General features: G+C 46.8%; 1 protein-coding gene across 19 annotated transcripts in view; it reads right to left on the bottom strand.

Moving 5' to 3' along the window:
* The window catches only part of EIF4G3 (eukaryotic translation initiation factor 4 gamma 3), a 1,568,346-nt gene that overhangs the window by 165,175 nt on the left and 1,383,112 nt on the right, over nucleotides 1-20,059 (bottom strand). For all 19 annotated transcript variants that reach the window (XM_085608969.1, XM_085608978.1, XM_085608977.1 and 16 more), the window contains 2 exons: nucleotides 4,669-4,794; nucleotides 4,014-4,095 (listed from right to left, as the gene is read on the bottom strand). In XM_085608969.1, coding sequence (XP_085465095.1) covers nucleotides 4,014-4,095; nucleotides 4,669-4,794 — 208 coding nt within the window. The remainder of the gene's footprint in view (nucleotides 1-4,013; nucleotides 4,096-4,668; nucleotides 4,795-20,059) is intronic.

Here is a 20,059-nt window from a genome sequence, read left to right on the forward strand (position 1 = left end):
AGAATATGCCGCGATGCGCCTGCGGCATTCCTTCTATACTAGCTGAGACAAATGTGGGCGACTACTCGCGAACAGGCTCCGGGAGGTGCGACAACGTGAAGGGGTGCAGGAGATTAGGGACCGCGCGGGTCTGTCCTACTCAGATGACGCGGCTATTGCCGAAGTCTTCCGTAACTTTTATGCCCACCTCTATGAGGAACAACCTTTGGAAAGGGCGGATATAGACGCATTCCTAGCACAGACTCCGCTTCCCACCCTGACGCCAGAACAGGTAGCCCATATAGAGAGGGAGATCAGACCAGAGGAAGTCATAGCCATTGCTCGCCTGAAGCTGGGCAAATCACCTGGCCCGATGGCTACACCACGGCCTTTTATAAGCAGTTCTGCTCAATGATTACTCCCCTACTCTGTTGCAGGGATTCTGCTTTTGCACAGAACTATGCGCAGGAGACCAGGACCTCAGAGAATTGTGGTGTACCAGAAAACTCCCCTCAGAACCCAGAACCCCTTATCCGACTAGCTTAGTATCCCATTCGTTAGCCTAGATCAAGCTAGGCGGTCCCAATGTATAGACAAACCAGAACAAGCAACTTAGATATTTCTCAGGAGTGGTGGGAATCCGAAATACCTGTTCGTACTTATTTGTTAGTCCACAACATAATAATACAGACACGGTAAAGTTTAAAGAGTTTATTTTTTAAACCTCGCGTCCTAAGATGCAGTACTTTGGCTAACACTGGAAGCCTAAAAGTACAGATCAGAACCATAAGCATTATTACAATACCATATAAAATGAAAGGAGCATTCATACTATTAATGACAGTGGTATACGGCCACACTCCTTTCACTATAATCTAATACATTATTATTATTAGACTATTAGAAGGTCTCTTAGGCTAACAGGGGGGACCCCATCCCGTATAGATCAGCTTAGTAGAATAACATCAAAGGATCAGCTCTCACAGCATGCATCAGCTCTTCTGTTCGAATGAATGTAAAACCAAACTGTTCTGCAATATTAAAGACGCTTGTCCTTCAGATATTGGCAGCTGTATGCATGATATGTCTAACAAGTGGTACGATCAATCTAAACACAACACTCTGTACCTTCTAGTGACCCAGACGCGTTCTTTGCATGATGTACAGACCAAGGGCACATTTCACGATTAAGAATGTGAAACAACAGTTTGTTATCCTGTAAGGCAAAGTCGAGTCAGCATTTCTAAAATGAATAACACATAACAACAGTGTCGTGTGCAGCGCAGCAGAAACGACAAGCTTGCTTGCTAACCATGATCTCGGTTATGCTAACTTAGTGTTGTAAATAGGGCGTGGCTTAATCCATCTCATAACTCACCCGGCTCTTCAACTCTTTTGCAGATCCCAGGGCAATTCCCCCCCTCTATGTCGGAGGCAGCGATAGCCGTTATCCCTAAGCCAGGGAAGGACAAGACAGAATGCGGGTCACATCGACCCATTTGGCTTCTGAACATCGATCTGAAGCTCTATACCGGAATTTTGGCCAGCCGGCTTACCCCCTATATGCCGGGGCTTGTGGACCCTGACCAGGCTGGATTTATTCCACAGAGGCAAACGAGCGACAACACCAAACGTGTCACACACCTCATAGAGAAGTCCTCCCGCATCCCCGGGGACTATATGCTCCTCACCATAGATGCGGAGAAGGCCTTCGACCGGGTCCATTGTCCCTACCTTGAACAGGCACTGGCCCGTGTTGGCCTGGAGAGAAGATGCGGATGCACATTTTTAACTGCTACCGGTCTCCCATAGCCACCGTCTGGATCAATGGACACACGTCCACCCCATTTCCCATCAGTAGGGGCACGAGGCAGGGGTGCCCCGTGTCCCCTTACTCTTCGCCCTCTACATGGAGCCCACGGCGCAGAGTCAGAGGTCATCCTCAGATCACTGGCATTCGCTTTGGAGGAGACACCCACACTATACGTCTATATGCGGATGATGTGCTAGTCACCCTAGCAAACCCAGGGATAGCTTTGAGGTCTTTTCTGGAGGAACTGGACACCTTCGCGAACGCCTCTGGGTTTAAGGTGAACCTGACGAAATATACCACGTTTAACCTTTCTCGGTCACCCCAGGAGAGGGCAAACCTTCAAGCCCGACACCCCCTGCAATGGACGGACGTCGTCCCCTACTTGGGTATCCAATTGGCCCCGACCCTACAGCCATGAGGACGGCTAACTATACCCACCTCCACACACACATACATACGCACCGAGCTGTGGAGATGTAAACACTATCAGATTTTGTGGCTGGGACGTGTCGCGGCTATTAAAATGACGATTCTCCCCAAAATTCTGTACCTCTTTCAGACGCTCCCCTTACCGCCCCAGCCGGTTGGCTGCACAGGTGCAATCCGAACACTCTCACTTTATCTGGCAAGGGCGCAAACCGAGAATGAAAAGGTTAGTTAGCTTTCTCCCTCCTCATGAAGGAGGTCTTGGGGTTCTGGACCTCTCGCTCTACTAGAACGCTGCACAGCTTCGACACTTGGTTGAATCGAGCCAGGCTGAATCCGAGAAACACTAGCTCTTTCAAGACCGTGCAGTCGCGGGCACATCCCTCATGAAAATTCCTTTTCTCCCGAAGCGCCCTACCCCCCTCCCCCCTCCCCCCCCCCACCCCCCTCCCAACTTATACGCTTCACAGAGGATATGCACAACCCTCACAGTCTGAGAACGGACTAATATACGCCACGACCTTCCCATCTCCACTTACATCACTGTTTGATAACCCGGATTTTAGGCCCGCCGTCTTTCTCACTGTGGAGAGAGGCCGGATGCCGAGCCTTGGCCTTTTATTTGCTAAAGGCGACAATATATCCTTCTCGCAGCTCAGGGCTGCTTACGGCCTCCCAGAATCCAAGCGCTTGCACTACTTACAAGTGCGACATTGGGCTATGTACCCTGGCAATCGCACACAGGCGTCTCAGCTTCTCACTCCCTACGAACTGTGGCTCATTACACAAACTTCGGATACGAAGCTGATCTCCGATCTGTATAAGGTGCTTTTGTCCAGATATACCCACACTTATCATGCGGGCCGTGCACGGTGGGAGAGGGATCTTGAACGTAGTCTTAGTCCTGATGAATGGGAGGGTGCATGTTATAGAGCACGCCACACATGTAGGACTCACTGAAACATTCACTAAGCTAGTCTATTACTGGTATTACACCCCAGACAGACTACACCAAGCTGACGCGAAACTGAGCCCTGATTGATGGAGAGGGTGCGGGAAGAGGGGTACACTGGTTCACCTTCTCTGGGATTGCGAACATCTCCGGACTTACTGGACGCAAATACATGACGATGTTGACAAATACCTTGACACCAAACATCCTAGATTTCCCGCTTATATCCTATTAGGTGTACCTAATCCGCTTACCTGCCCCTTGAAATCTAGGCGAGGTAAACAGATAGCCATAGCACTGGGCACGGCCATTCAGAACATATTGATTCATTGGAGAACACCTCGCATCCCTGCACATACCGGGTGGTACCAGCGATTGTGGAACGTAGTGGGCATGGAAAACTTTCTCTTACCTTAGCTGGGAAAGGCTCCTCCTTTAGCGATCTTTGGCAACTGTTCCTCGCCCTACTTACACCGGAATTTCGGGAACTGTCTTGCCCGAGATACTTACGCCTCTTGCCCCTGACTGCACCGGATTCCTCAACTTAGGTGGGCCTAGCCTTATGAATGACACTCCGCTTGGTCAGAAGGATTGGACCGGGGGGGGGGGGGGGGGGGGGGGGGGTGGTTCTTTTCGTGTTTTCTTCCTTCTTCTTTTCTCGGGATGGTGGAAGGGATTGTAATAGACAGTTGTTGATTTTTTGTAATAACAATGCACATATCAATCCCTATGGTGGGCTCTGCGTAGCCAGTTTAATGCAAGCTTGCTTCCTGCATTGTTTTATAAAAAAAGAGTTAAACCATAAACTAGTCTGATGAGACGATGCAGGAATCTTGTACTCACCATTTGTTTGCATAGAAGGTGTAAGATTTCGGAAAGCAGAACACCACCTCTTCCCACAGGAAGTAAAGGTTTGCTAAATTCCCTGCAAACCAAGAGAAGGGAAAAACCTGTTATCAGTGAAATGAACAAAATCAGAGGATACATCCTGTCAAACAAAAGAAGCTGCATTTAAACTGATACCCTGTAACACTTAGACTTTAACAACTTCACATTGTCGAAATCAGGTGTCTGGATACTATGGGCAACCTTTGAAGTGTTGAGATCATTCGCATGTGGGGTGCATAGTGTGTGACAAACCATTAGGAGACAAGGGTGCTGGGATGATGTGCAAATAATGGAATAAGACAGGAAAAGAATATGGAGGCAACTGGCAATTGCTAAGTACCAAAGAATCTCAGGCCATCCCAAGCCAGTCTGGGTGTACTATTGTGAATACAAAGCATAAGGTGTAATGTTGAAACAAATGATTAGTCTAGTTCTCATAGCATTAGAAAACAGGTGTGCTAAGATGGTAACTTATACATACAAAGTAAAAGGAATGACTAATCACCAGTTGATGTGCAAGAGTGTGATGAACAATTGATCATGTATAGGAGTATGACAACAAGGCTTCTTTCCAAAACTAGACTTATAGATCAGCTCAAGAATTCCTTACGTAATCAGTTCTCTCATAGAGATCCCTCCTTCTTTTAGCATGGGAGTTACTAGCTCAGCCAGGTACAACCAGATGTGGGGAATATCTATCGCCATATCATCTGCCAACTCCAGCGTTTCCGAAAACCTTTAAAAACAAATATATAAACAAATGACATACTCACTAATTAAGCATTGCCAAAAGATTGTGGATACTTAGATTTTATAAATATGGGTAACAAGCTTTTCTTAAAGCTCCAAATGCGTAGGTTCTTTTAATGAAAAAGCATTGGAAATGGACATCAAATAAATATGACTCAAAATTACACTGACAATTTTACTTGAACAAATGAAAGTTAAGCTACTATTCTGGTCTGTGGGATGTATTATCACTATATATGATGGATTCCGTGGCATTTCAAATATACTAAAGAAACCTTCTAGAACTGTAATATTCTGCTTTTGCAGTGACAGGAAATGATGCATCTAAGTCAGTGGATAAAGACTAGATGTTGACCTTTTAAGATGAATTTCTTTTCAAGTATGTGAGGTCAATGGTACATTTTTTCACCAATCGCAACCAACAAGCTATTTATATCTTTTATTTTTTACAGTGTAGTTCAACCACAGAAAAGGTAAACACAGAAAGGGAATCTAAAAGCACTAATGTCCGATGTATGTATTACTCTGGAAAATCTTGATCACAGCGCTTTATCTGCAATTCAACAATGAAACCGATTAAAAAAGAAAATGAGAAATATTGAGTAGGAGAGGTGGGGAGTGTAACAAATGACCTTTGCTCTCCACCCCCTCCTGGATAAGGCATTAACTGCCAAAAGGAGATTCAAACACTCCAAGTAAAAAACAGTAAGGGGTTCAAAATTTGAACCCATTAAAAAGGACACCACCAAGTTGAGGTCCCAATGAACATTAATAAATGAAAGGTATTCTCTAAACTCCTGAAAGTGCTTGCCACCAAACTGACTTTAAACAGGAAATCTTGATGAGGCAGACAGAGAGAGACTGACATTGTGGCTAAATCACCTTTAATAGTGCTAACGTTGCGGTAGTCCCAAACCAGACATATTGGAAACGCCAGAATTCTAGGGATAAAACAAGACAGGGTGACAGAACGCGATTCGATGAACCTTTTCCAACTTAACAAATGTTACCATGGCGTAAGACCCTCTCTGTCTACAACCATTTCCACTACTTCTTTCAAGAAAGATCAATCTGCTTTGAATGATTCTTCAACCTCCAAGACTGAAAAAGATGCCATGAAGGGATGCAACAGACAACCTATACAGGTAGCTTGATTAGTGGGTCAAACCCTAAGATTTAGAAGTTCTATGTAGTATGGCCTCCAAGCTTTTCCCTAGCCAATGAGAAACCGCTCCGACTCATTTTTGGCAGGACAGTAAGCAGGAAAAAATGGAATGGGAGAGAAGGAAATTTACCATTAAACCCCAGGTCTTCATCTTGTGTAGGCATAGCATTTAAAAATAAATCCTCTTCGATGTTAGGCAAATTTCTGTTATGATGTATTGGCATGGGAAAGATGCAATTCCAGAGTACTTCCCTTTTTTTATCAGCCTTGTTAACAGATTAAAACTAAATGTTCTGGAATATGTACCTATACCTTTCTAGACAACTAAGTAATGCTTGCCTGTGCATTCTTGAATAAATCCATCTCATGTTTTACCATCAATTATTCTTCCACGGTTGTTAGAGAAAGTAGACTTTCTGGACTTCTCTCAGTCAGGGATTTTCGTTCTCCTCTTGCTGTGGTAAAGCAAAACCCGCTAGAGTCTAGGCAGGTCAGTGTATGCAAGTACAAATAACCTTAATTGAGATATGAGTTTAACTGCCACAGTGAAAATTAGGAGTGCTTATACTGAATTTTCAATCCTCAATTGAGCATTTTTACAATTCTCTAATACAGTAACACAATTGTGTGTTTCACAAACACTAAAAGATTGAGATTTCACTCCCTTCCCCTGAAAGTATCAGAACTGAACTCAAGACTCATACCAAGTGGACTCCATGTTCTTGAATATTTGTTAGAACACTGTCACTAATGTGCTTGGGCAATCTGAGGCTTTTTTAAAGTGACAAAATAGTTTTTCCTCTATGACAACCTAGACACCTGTATTTTGTCTTTCAAAAAGGAGAACATAATTACATGTTGGGCTTGAACACACACACAAATATATATATATATTTTTTTGGTGTGTGTTATATATAATATTTATACACATATAGTTGTAGTTAGGTGACTATAGCAGCAACAACATTTATGTTTTGAACTAAAAAAACTGAAATTCAACAGTTCTAGTTAGCAGAGCTAACTATAACTTGCGCCCCTGCCATACACGGCTTGTCACCTTACATATTACATCACTCGTGACATGTTCTATGACAGGGTTCTCCAAAGTCGGTCCTGGAGGACCAGACCCAAGCCTGACTTTTAAGTTAACTACATTTATCTAAAAGGGGAAATGCTAAAAATCCGGTGGGGATCCGGACCTCCAGGACTGACTTTGGAAAAACTTTTTCTATGACATCAATGATGACATCACTGATGACATCATCCAAGTGTGCTAGTTGTTGTTTTAAAAAAAAATAGTTTACATTTTGGCAGGTAACTACCATTTTACTTTTCTATCTAATTTTGTACAGTATGTTTCCAGCTACTGGGTGTAAGCATTTTAAAAAAAGGCATTTGTTCCTAATGCATCTTAGGTGTGCAGAGGAATTGAACATGTTATAAATCTTTGTATTGAAGACAAACTCTGTTTGCAGGTGACAACTTTTGTTCAGCATGTTCCACACACGTTTTTTGGCTCAGAAAAAGTTTCCAAAAGGGCTGAATCGTCTCAGCATGGCAATTTGTACATAACATAGAAGACTGAGTAAACAAAGTATTAATCTATGTAAATGTGCTTGTTTAGCTTCAGAAGATGTGTTATCGTAAAGTTTTCACCACAGTATGAAGGCTGCAGGTAGTATGATCTTTAGCACCTTCAGACTTTGGTTATTTTAAGGGTAGTTACTGTTTGTGCAAGTGTCATTAGCTTGTACACCGTTCTTAGTAGATACTGTTTAATACTCAGTGGTGTATTTCTCATGCGAGTTTTACTGTCAGCAAATAGTGTGGTACGGAGTAAATTCTCTCCATACAGTAAACCGTGTTAACAGTACCCACTTTACTACTCATATCCGCTTCATTTCTCAATGTGGGTTCAGTGACTTTCAGGGGTTTGATACCAGTAAAGACTGCCCACAGTAGGGCATTAGTTATGTAACAGGACTAGAGTATCTGGAGGAACTTGGTTTTCCTTGAACAGTTGTATACAGACTGAACACTATGTGCATGACAGGTTACTCTCATCTGTGGTTCCAAGTCAACATGAACTCGCCTACCCACAAACTGTATGGTATAAGGTCAATGTATCACATAACACAAGCTTGTTTTACCTATGGGGGTTGTATGTATGATAGCAGTCATGATGCTTCATATGTTTCTGAACAATTTTGCACTTAGTTTCGTAGCTCTAATTCTATACCCACTTATAAAGCAGTGTTTACAAAAGAAGCTTGGATGATGTCATCAATAATGTCATCAGTGATGTGATCAATTATGTCATCAGTGATTTCCAAAGTGATGTTACAGAACAGGTCATGAGTGATGTAATGTGTGAGGTCATAAGCAGTGCTTCAAGTTAGCTCCGGTAACTAACTGGTGAATGTCTGTACGGTTTTTTTAGTTTTTTTTTTTGTTCAAAACGTAATGTTGCCACTGACGCATTCAACTAACTAGAACGCTACTAAAACCTTCGGTTTTTACAGTGAATTTGTAAGGTTTTTGGTATTTAAAAACAAAACAAAAAAGGATCTTTTTATCACACCTAATTGTAACGTTAATTTAATCTTTGCTTTTTTAGTAAATTTAAATTCTTTTTTTTTTAACGTAAAGTAAAGTTTTCTTACCATAAGTGAAGCCAAACACATGCTGCGCACGGCCAAAGTGGGGGGTTGGCCACAGGGTCCAACCTGTGGCAAGTACCTACAGGGCCTTATGGTTTTTTAAAGGAGGGGGGGGTGTTTACATGCCCCCCAAGCCTCATTAAGTTCATTAGTCCCTGGGATCCCATCACCCAGGGCCTTACATTTTTGGAAAGGAGGGAGGGGGGCCAAGTGGTCCCCCTCCTAGAGTCTTATTAGGCACTGAGGACCCCACCATCTAGGACCACTACTTAAGTTTAAAGATGGGGGGCACGCAGGCCCCCTACCCACAAGCTGTTTTTGGATTCAGAAATCCCATTCGTTGGGGCCCGCATCATTAAAGTGGGGCGTCCTGGTGCACACCCAGGGAACCCTCCATGCGCCTCGTTTGGGGAGCCACGGGGGAAGACCCAGGGCCTCGGTGGCCCCTGCCTACTGCTTGCATGCAGCAGTAGTAAGAATTGCTCCCGCCCACACTGAACAGCTACTCTACTGCTTCCTCCACATGGGTGCAATCTCTTGACCTGTTTTCCACATCAGTGCGCTTCCAAACAGCAGGAGCATTCTCAAAGCTCCCGTCCAATGGGAGCAGACTTTGTTTGATCCTGTTTGGAGTGAGTTTTTGAAAGTGCGGGAGCAAACAAAGACTTCCTACCCGCACCGAATCACTGTGTCCCAGAGATGGGCTCCCTGGGACATAGCTAGTGAGCTGGCTTCAGGGGATGGGGTCCTCAAAGCCATTGAAGGCTCGGGGAGGGGGCTGCGTAGTCCCACTTCCCTTTGTGGAGCATTCTGGCCGGGGGGAGGGGGCTCCCTCAGGGCTTGGGGGGGGGGGGGGGGGGGGGGGTCCGTGCAGTACGCCTTCCCTGCATACGGCCCTGGGAAGAGCTGCCTGGTGCCTATAATTAAACAATATGGCCCGTCACCATTTTTAATAAACCCGCAGGAGTCCCACGGGATTAGGGCAATTTATGTTTTTGGCCCCAAGGATTGGGGGGCAGGCAGTCCTTCCCATGGGGCCTAGGAGGGCAGGGTATCCCTCCCTACCCTGCCCCCTTATATATTTTTCATTTAACACATCAGGACAGGGGACTAAGCCCCCCAAGCCTGATAATGGCTGCCAGCAAAAATTTTCTAGTTGTGCTGGCAGCCAATCAGTGCTCTCTACCACAGGAGCGAATTGGGCCAAGGGGAAAATAAGCTGCCTCGGCCAATCATAACACTCCATTTTTGAACTGGCGCTCCCGCGAGTACTCTCTCACTAACCCAATTGTCCAGATATCAATTTTTTTAAAACCTTAATTTCTCAACAACAAAAAAAAAAAACGGATTTACACAAAATTACAACAAGCATTTACAATGCAATGGTCTCGGCATTGTTAAAGTTAGAGCTATTGGCACTGCTCATGACATTATTTTTGTGTATGTTTTTATTTTTAAAACATTTAAAGAAACGCCATTGTTATTTACAATGTCAATAGCGTAATCTATCTCAAATGCGAGACCTATTGCATTTGCACCCACACACAGAGCCACACACACAAAGCCACCCACAAACACAGAGCCACCCACACAGAGACACCTACACAGAGCTATTCACATAGAGCAAACCACACACAAATAGAGCCACACAAATAGAGCCACCCACACACAGACAGAGCCACCCACGCATAGAGCCACCTACAAAAAAGCCACCCACACAGAGCAACACACACACAGAGGCACACACATACACACACACAGAGCCTCCCCCACACACACACACAGAGCCACACATACATACACAGAGCCGCATACACATACACACACAGCCACACGCACACACGTACAGAACCACACACACACACATGGATCTAGACACATACACATTGATCTTGGGAGCCAAAGCAGAAGTGGCACCGTTGTTTCTAGATCTTTGCATTTATCACTAAAAATTAAGCATTTAAAAAATAAATGACTAATAAAAATTGACAGATTATCAGAAAGGTTTCTGAGGTGGCCATAGTGGGGGCGATTGGTCAGCGAACACTCATGCCGTAGTCGTTACTCTCTGCCTCGCAAAAGAACGGAAAGTTAAGGAAGCTGTTGAGGTTTTCTCTAGGTTTGCCATGATGATTACTCATTGGTCTCAGGATTTTGTATGGTTAGGTCTGAAACATCAGGAAGCTGCTGAGACGTGTTGGGTTGCTGGTAGCTGTCACTTTTTTCTCCTAATGGCTGAGAAGTTATGGAGACTGTGTAAAATGTGGGGGCATATAACGGCATTCCTCAAGTCTACACGTTATCTGACTGCATTTGACACAATATTACATACATACTTAGCACAGCATAGAAAGGGTCCAGAAGAGGTAATTTTCAGTCGGGGTGATTACATGTTCTAGTGTTGCCCTGTGTGTTGTAGGTTCTATTGTTGCAGTTTGCAGAGTCATATGGTGTGCTATCATATTCCTTTCCAAGAAATGTGGCTCTGGTGCCTAGATTTGTGGTTGTCGCCATGTGGTTTAAGGGTCTCTTTGGGGCCCACTCTTATGTTGTAACAACAGGATGACCAAAGTCAGCATAATCACATGTAATGTTCATGGCATGGACACCACACCTTCTGAGGCAAGGACGGGGATAGGAGATAGTGGGCACTGCCCAGAGTTGACAAATTGTGCTCTGTGTTGGCATCCTCGCAATCGGGTAGGTCGATTTGCCCTGAATTGCAGGAGGGTTTCCACAATTCGAGCACTTTATTAGAACAGTGGTTGCCAGTGGTGGTAAGATGTCAGTCGGCACCTCATCAGATATTCACAGTGTGGGGCTTTGAGTCATTGAGCTCCTCTCTCTGCAGAGAATATTATGTCACATCTACCCGTTTGTATAAATGGTTGGGCCGGACGAAATGCCACCAGATCGCTCAATGACCACCTAATGCATGAAACATGTTGACCTATGGCTTTGACCTGAGCTTACTAGCAGGTCTGAGAAGCACTCTCACTTACAGAGACAGGGACCATTATATCCAGAGTTTCTTTGCTTTCATTTTAAGCTCAAATTCAACCAGGAATATCACATGAAAAGTTTTTTTTTTGCAGCATCTGGATGACAGTTGATTTGATTCTCACACGTTTCACCAATCTTCTCAAGTTGTAGGACACACCATTCCCAACCCAGCAATGATGCATTTGTCACAACTGTTAAGCCTGGGCGTAGAACAGTGGCGGCTGATGACATATGAAAGTGGTGAGGCATAAAAGTTCGGGATGAGTGGCATGTGGCAAGCGAGCGTAGCGAGTGATCCCAACCGTTATAAGGGAGTTCGGGGGATGATTTGCAAAAACATTTGGAGTAGGGAAAGTAGTACTTAAGGAGTAATATTTTATGTACTCTTACATTTCTTTGTGACTCAGATCTCAAACGTCGAATTCTTTATTAGTAGAAGTGCAAAAAGGGCACCACTCCTTTCTATTTGAACTGATTGAGTATGCCTATTACCTTAATATTCTCATTTTATTCCCTTTTTAGATGTTTTGGGGACAGTTCACAAAGGCATTTAACAGTATGTAAAAGAGTACTACAGGAGTAGCAGCCCCGTCTGAACTGTTATTTATCTGTCTTAAAAAACCCACAACATGCTCCCAGCAGAAAGTGCTGGCGGTGTTTAAGAAAGCTAAGTGTCTGGCTGGCTTCAATTAACACCCTGTGATTATCTGGTATTCCAAGCAGCAAAAAGGGAATAAATTGCATCTAATTAATGCTTCTCGGTGACACTGATCGGAGGCTGTGAGGACAGTGAGGCAGGGGGCGCCCTGGCAGCAATGTTTGTTTTTTCCATCTTCGGTGGCAGGGGTGGCTCAGTGAGGGAAGGGTTGCGCTCCTGATGTTTGTTCAATCCACCATCTGCGACTTTAATTCCAAATGAGCTGCCTGATGCCACAATAAATTAAACAATAAGAAAGTATGAGGCACAGGTAACTGATGCATGTACCTGACCTTGTTTCAGCTGTACCACCCGATTAAAAAAAAAAAAAAATTTAATTAAAGGTGTCCGATCGTAAATGCTGCGAGTGTCATTCCAGGCCACTGTGCACAAAATGGAGAATTTGCCGGTACCGATTTCTTTTTTAGGGGGGCGGGGGGAAGCTGGGGACTGAAAACACTTTATCCTTAGATCAGCTGATATTTTTAATAGGCAGAATGTCTTTCCGGTTTATTTTCTACAGATGTGGCACTATTAATGCTGTGCACTGGCTGAAATGAGTGCTCAGTGAACAGGCTTTTTCTTTTAAAAATTCAGCAGTGAAACCGAACTACTGCTCAATCTGAAGGTTTTTTTTAGCAGCAATAACAGTATGACACTCTAAGTTATGGATATTTTCTATCTGCTGTGTTACGCCTTTCTTCAACTGTTTGAACGGAAGGATGAATAGGGGAATCAGCCCTGCTGGACCTCGATTCTGTGCTCTGAGCTTTGCACACGGACCGCCGTAGCACGCGCTCACCTCTTTGAGCCTGTGTAGTGGACGCACTCTTAGATGAAATTCGTGTCACATCGTCTATGCGTTTGTGAAGTAAAAGTAAACTAATATCAGTTGTTTAGTAGACGCAGTGAACACATGTTTGAATAACAGACATGGTGGAAGAATGGGATGACATGACTAATTGCAGTTTAACAAATCTAACCTCCGACAGCTGGTTAGTGATACTGACGGCTGCAGCGCAGTCTTACGCAGACCTTTCCCTGCTCGACGAAAAAAAATAAAAGACCGCAAATCACCGGAGGTGGACAAGGGCATTAAGATTCTTACTGCCTTCAGGGAACATCAGGTTTCAGCTCTTCAACACTTCCAGCCCAACCCCCCTGCCCCGCCCCCTCACGGTTTGACTGGATTAGTAAAGGTTAATGGGAGACACATGTGGTCTAGAATATATGCTGCTTGCTTGTACGGCCTGGTCTAAAACATGTATGCTAATTTCGGTCATATTATCAAAACGCGTTTCAGTGTTTCTACAGCGCCTACATGTCGCTGAAGTGTAGCTGCGATGTCCAATGTCTTCGAACGCGCCTGGAAGCTTACGCGTGGCTGATGGGAGCACAGATTCTAGGGCAAATCGCGTGGAACACAATATACATGGTAAGCGCTCAAGTTAAAAATTAGAATGTTCCCGCCTCTCTATTTGTGCCTCGTATGAAGCAAGCTCATTGGGTACAAAAATATTGACGTAGGTTTTGTGTGTGAGCGTAGTAGGGAGCGGGTATACATCACAGAAGACTTCATGGTGGTAGAAGCTCCGGGTGAGGGCGCCTGTGAACGGTCAGCCGCCAAGATGAGCAATCGTCATGAACTCTGGGAGAGGGATCACAACACCAGAGAGCACGGTCTGTGAGTAGCAAAGCCCATTGTAACGTGCCCACGGGCGCATCTCACTGCTGGACCGAACCCCATCTCCTCAGCGTCAGCAGACTACGACACAACGTACAGTGTAGATTACCTTAATACCCCCTTTTTAACCCCTAATTGTTAAACCTCAGGGTCGACGTCACGTGTAAAGCGAGCATCCTTAACTGAACACTTTACTCCTGTAAAAGGTTTACTGCCACGCTCACGACGGCCCACCCACCCAGGCTCCCAAGTAGGCGTGATGGAGCCACCGTACGTACAACAGTTTTTTGCGAATGCTCACAGACTACCTGGCAGAAAAATACACACACACGCAGCACATGGCCTGTCAGAGGATTATCTCCGTCTATCAAACAAACATTGGCACAATAAAGTTTACCTTCTAGGTTTCCTCCTCTGCTTTCTCTGGTAGCACAAGGAGATCAGGTGAGGGAGCAACGCCGGGACACCACCGCCTTTCTCCGAGGCACAGCAGAAAATGCCTCGGAGAAACGCCACGTCCTTTTCGGATTTGGGGGCGTGTTTTGCTGTTGTCTCCTCCCTGAGACTTCTCGCAAAAAACACGCCCCCCGATCCGAAAAGGACGGGGCTTCAACGGAGTGACTGGACCTCTTCTCCAGTGGCTGGCCAGCATTTAAGAGGCCAGCCAATGGAGAACAGGAGAGAAGAGGGGCGGGTGCAAGCCCCTCTTCTCAAAGTCATTAAATCTCGGAGCGAGACTGCGCAAGCGCAGCCTTCGCAGCCGAGACCTAAAAAGCACAATCAGCGGACCAAGATCTTTCTCTCTGCCAAATATGCTGTCATTTCATACAGCAGTTTTTGCTATGGCCCTTCTTAAAGAAGCCTATTGAAAATACATAGGTTTTTTTCCCCTCGGTCCACACTTGACGGATCACCCCGACACTTTCCATACACAAACAAGTCAAAAGTTAGCACCTTTTAAAAAGGTTTTGTGGAGATTCGTCAAATGGGTCTAAAGTTGCTAGTAACACAATAAACGATCTTCCTATGGAACAGCTGACCAAATTATAATTTTTTTAATAAAGGGCGTGGCCAGCCAAGACGGCCGAGCGGACCTAACCCACGGACGCTCTGCAGCGAAAACCACAGGAAAAGTCCGAGCCTGTGAGGGAAAAACTGGATGTCAGCGACATGATGAGAGGCCAGTGACAACAGGGGCACCAGATACTCACCGGAGAGAAGCCGTAGGGAGGCCGGAACCTTCAGGGCCACGGAGCAACACTGGAGTCTGGGGAGCAGCGGAAACCCAGAAACAGGAAGGAGCCCACGGATTGACACAGCACCAGATTGGGAGCCTTCCCCAGCAACAGGAGGCAACAAGATTTTGAGGCGTTGGTTTCAGGTGTGCCCCCACCAGGAGGTAAGATGAGAGCTGGGCCCCTGGGAGAGACAAGAAACAGCCAGAGGGAGCTACACCCGTGGGAGAAGGTCGGATGGGCAGACTGGTACTGTGGCATAACCAAGCCCGTGTGCACCTCTGCCACTGTACTGGATTTTCGACTAACTGGCGACAAGGCGCACAGAAGAGAAAACTGATAGATCCCCACACCCCAATCCTGAGTCAATCTGCGAAGGGACAGGTGAAGGCAGATGCCGGATCCTAAAATGACAGCCGTGTGAGATGCAGATCGCCCCTGGATCCTGGGGAGCAGCGGAAAGCCCAAAATACAGGAAGAAGCCCAAGGAGCGATTCGGTGTAAGATCGAGAGCCTTCCTCAGCAGCGGGAGGCAAATGCAAGATAGTTGAGAGCTGTACTCGTGGGAGAGGCAGGAAACAGCCAGATGGACCTGTGGCACAACTGATCCCTAGTGCATCACCGCCACTGGTTTGGAAACACGAACAGCGGGCAGGTAAGTGTACGTTGGTGGAAGCCGGTAGACCCCTCGCTCGACTCTGAGGAAGGCCGCGAGGGGACACAGACCAGCCGATGCCTCATCTTAAAGTGGCAGCTGCGTGAGATGCAGTCAGACTGAGAAGGTACAAAAGCCGGGGGCAAGCTGAAAACAAGAATCTGCCCTCAGGGCAGGAACAGATCAGGAGGGATTTGAAAGCCAGGTACAGATGACACTCGTGGGCCTCTCGGCGTGGAGCCTGGTGCCCCTGGTTGCCTGACCTCAATATGGAGACCGTCTAAGAGGTATAAGGCACCATCAGGAACAACAAGAGACAACTGCAGCAACTGGTATCTGAAAAGGATCAGCCATAACTAGGTGCACATAGTCAAGCTCAAGAAACCAAAGTTGGCTAACCCCCTTACAGAGGAGCACATGATGCGGGAGAAGCTCGCTAGGCAGGGGCAAACAGCTCACAGGAACTAACCAAGGCTTGTGACTGGCACAGGGTGAGTGACCCAGCACAGTCCTCTCTGCAGGCTACTTCAGAAAGGTCCACTTTCAGATGTGGAAGTGATACAGAAGGCATGATGATATAGTGACTGGGCGGATTGCACAGGCGCACTCCAAGCGATAGGTGGGGACACTAGGACCACCGCCGTACACACCATCCTGGAATGACTAGCTTATATATTGGAAGGGGGGGGGGGGGGGGAGGGGTTGTACACCACTTATCTCCAGAGGGGACGCCCAGTGGCTGCTGCGGACTCTATGCCACCCAAAAAGACACAGACGAATAGAGTCTCCAACGCTACTTCACTCCCACGGAGACAAGAGGGACTACAACACCAGAAAGCAGACAGGAGGGAGAGACGGCACTCACTAAGCAAGACCTGCTGGCTTCCTTGAGAGACATGAAGAAAGAGCTCAGAGAGGAAATCAAGGCAGACCTAGAAGGCTCAACGGATCTCTGCGTTCTGATCTTCAGGGCAAACTTACGTCCTTGCAGCAAGATCTTGACTCCATCGGCGGTCGCACTCTAGAGGTCGAATCTAAAGTACAAGAACTAGAACAGAAAATGGCAGGGATGGAAAACTCGACGAAAGGGCTCCACGAACACCTGCAAGTCACTTCCCTGAAATTATAAGATCTCAAAAACAGGTCCCGAAGAGAGAATGTTCACCTGCGGAACTTGGAGGAAGGGGCGGAAGGGACAGACCTGGAAGCCTTTGTCTTGGGACTGTTCAGAGAGGTACTAAGGTTCAGGAGGCGTGAAGATAAAATTAGACAGGGTGCACAGGGTGGGCCCACTGTTATCTGGAGGAAATAAACGACCACGGGACATTCTAGGTAAACTACACTCCTACAAGATGAGAGAGGCAATCCTACAGGCAGCAAGATCGAAAGACGAAGTATCATTCCAGGGCTTCAAGTGTGCACTATTCCAGGGTGTAGCCCTGGTGACAAGGGCGCGCCGACAGCAACTTCGCCCAGTCACGGAAAAGTCACAATGAGATCACATAAAATACCGGTGGATGTATCCCTTTGGAATAGCTTTTTCCCTACATAATAAGGACCACCATTGTACCTCTCATGTTGAAGCGGCAGAACTCCTGTGTCTGGTTCTCCCTGAAGAAACGGGAAATGGAGATACCAGGGGTGCCGCATGGGGAAAGTCGATGGAGACAGGCGGAAGACAATGGCAACAGCAGAAAAGAGAAAAACGCCACAAATGACTCAGCATGGTGGAAGAGAGATGGATGGAGATAGCATCAAAGGGGAACACTGGACTTTATGCCAAGTTGCGTTTTTTAGTGGCCTGGACTAGCTCTACAGGAACACCAAGAGGTTTGGTGGTGTTCAGGGGTGGCGGGGGAACCGGTAACTGGTTTCTGTAATGACAAACAGTGGAACGCATGGCGATATCCTTTTGGAGAAGGGGAGAGGCGATTTATCCAAAAACTCTCCTTAAGCTACCTACAAGTAAGTGACTTGACTGCAGCACTCTACAGTTCGCCATAAGCGGTTATAGACCAATATGTCCATGTACAGTTTATTACAAATATACACTGCTAATGTAAACTGTGGGAAGTTGAGTCAGGTTGACCCTCAATGTCTTGTTCTGGGAATCTGTTCTTACTATTGATTTGGGTGCATGGGTGCTTACACACTGATTGGAATCATGTATGGAGGGGATGATGGGAGTAATCGGGAAGAAGGGGGTGGTGGGGACCCCAACAAAGGGCAAAATCTACAGAGCCTTTATTGGTGATGTGCACCACAATTTAAGTAATATGGAGCTAACCATGCTCACCTGGAATGCGAAGGGGATCAATCCTCAATATGGTGCTAACCATGCTCACGTGGAATGTGAAGGGGCTCAGTCCTCTACCAAACGCCTAAAATTGTGGAAATACTTCTAGCTCAGAGGCATGATGTCGCATTGCAGGAAACACACGAAATGGGTGGAGGAACACAGGCTATGACACGGGGCATATCTCATTATTTTTTTTTTCTGTTTTTTTTTTTGAAACCGTTTATTACAAGTCTTAAAAGTATACAAGTATGGGCCCACAACCTTCCGGCCGGCCGCTAGCAATGGTAGGAACATACGACATACATTTATGGAACACGTGGTATTACAGGAGGAGCAGTTCTCAGTAATTAACAATGTCAAACGCCACATCATCCAGGCCCCATTATACGGTTTCATTTTAAATTAAGAACAACAAAAATAAAAACCACACCCACAAGGCAACCCACAATCAAAAATAGCAGCACGTGCTCCCCTAGAGGGGGGATCCCAACTATACACAGAAATATAAAGAGTGGGAAGAGAACAGAGCGAGCCCGGCAGCGGGGGAATGAGGCGGCTAAGGGGACGGGGCTGGCGAGGCATCAGGCAGCAGCGGAGGTGCACAGATACCCCCTCGGTAGGCGTTCCAGGGGCCCCATACTTTCACCCACGTCCCAGGCTTACCCCTCGCCACATACACCACCTTTTCTCGAAACATGCACCAGTCCATGTGTTCTTTCCAGGCCGAGACCGTCGGGGGCCTCTGGGACCCCCACAGTTGAGCAATATCACGCTTGGCTATCATGTATCCCAGAGTCACCCACCACGTCTGCGGCGCCGAGTAATCAGTCGGTTCCCACACATTCAACAGGCATCTTCTCGCTTCAGGCAACAGCGCCACATGCGTAACCAGTCGCAGCACCTCATGTACACCACGCCAGAACCCTTCCACCTCCGGGCACTCCCACAAAATATGCAGAAAGGTCCCCAAAGCACCACACCCACGCTTACACAACCCATCTCCAGCATAGCCCATACGCAGAAGCTTTGGCCCCGTCATGTAGACCCGGTGGAGTATCTTGAGCTGGACGAAGCGAAGGCGAGCCGGTATGGCCACCTCCTTCGGGGAGGCCACCGCGGAGGTCCAGTCCTCGTCGTCCAACTCCAGCCCGTCGGCAACCCAAGCCGCACGAAGGGCAGTCAACAGGCCCGAGCGGTCGTTTATGAGCTTCTTGTATACAAGTGAGATCGTGCTGTCCGGGACGTGCCCATCCAGCATTCTATCCTCCAGGGGGAAATATTCCGGGATGGAGGCAACGTCCGAGAAGACGGAGCCCAGCGCATGACGGACCTGCAAATACCGAAAGTATTCACTGCCCTGCAACTGAAATTCCGTCTGCAGCATATCGAACGTTTTAAATCCTCCCCTCGTCCAAAGATCCCCCACTTTACTGATACCTATTATGTCCCACTTCTCGAAGCCCTTAGAGGTCCACAAGGAACCTAACCGCTCAGACGCGTATAGTGGTGATGCCCGGGTCAAACGGTCCTTCCACCCCATAGCTGCATTGGCCGCGTGCCAGACTTGCACCATGACACGCGTGGGGCCCGTCAGACGAGCGTCGGGCGCGCTAGAGTAGAGCGCTCGATTGTAGTCGCCACCTGGCAGGAGCATCTTGTCCATTTCAAATGCCGGGTTTAAGGCGGGCCCGTAGAGGCCATGGTTAATGGCAGCGAGCTGGGAGGCCCAATAGTACCGTTTAATATCCGGGAGGGCAATCCCCCCGTCAAACCATGGGAGCGTCAGCTTAGCCAGAGCAATGCGCGGCCTCCCGTCCCAGAACAGGCGGCGTTGCAGACTCTCCACCTCTCGG

This window comes from Triturus cristatus, chromosome 1_2 (assembly GCF_964204655.1).
Source record: "Triturus cristatus chromosome 1_2, aTriCri1.1, whole genome shotgun sequence".
NCBI lineage: Eukaryota > Metazoa > Chordata > Amphibia > Caudata > Salamandridae > Triturus > Triturus cristatus.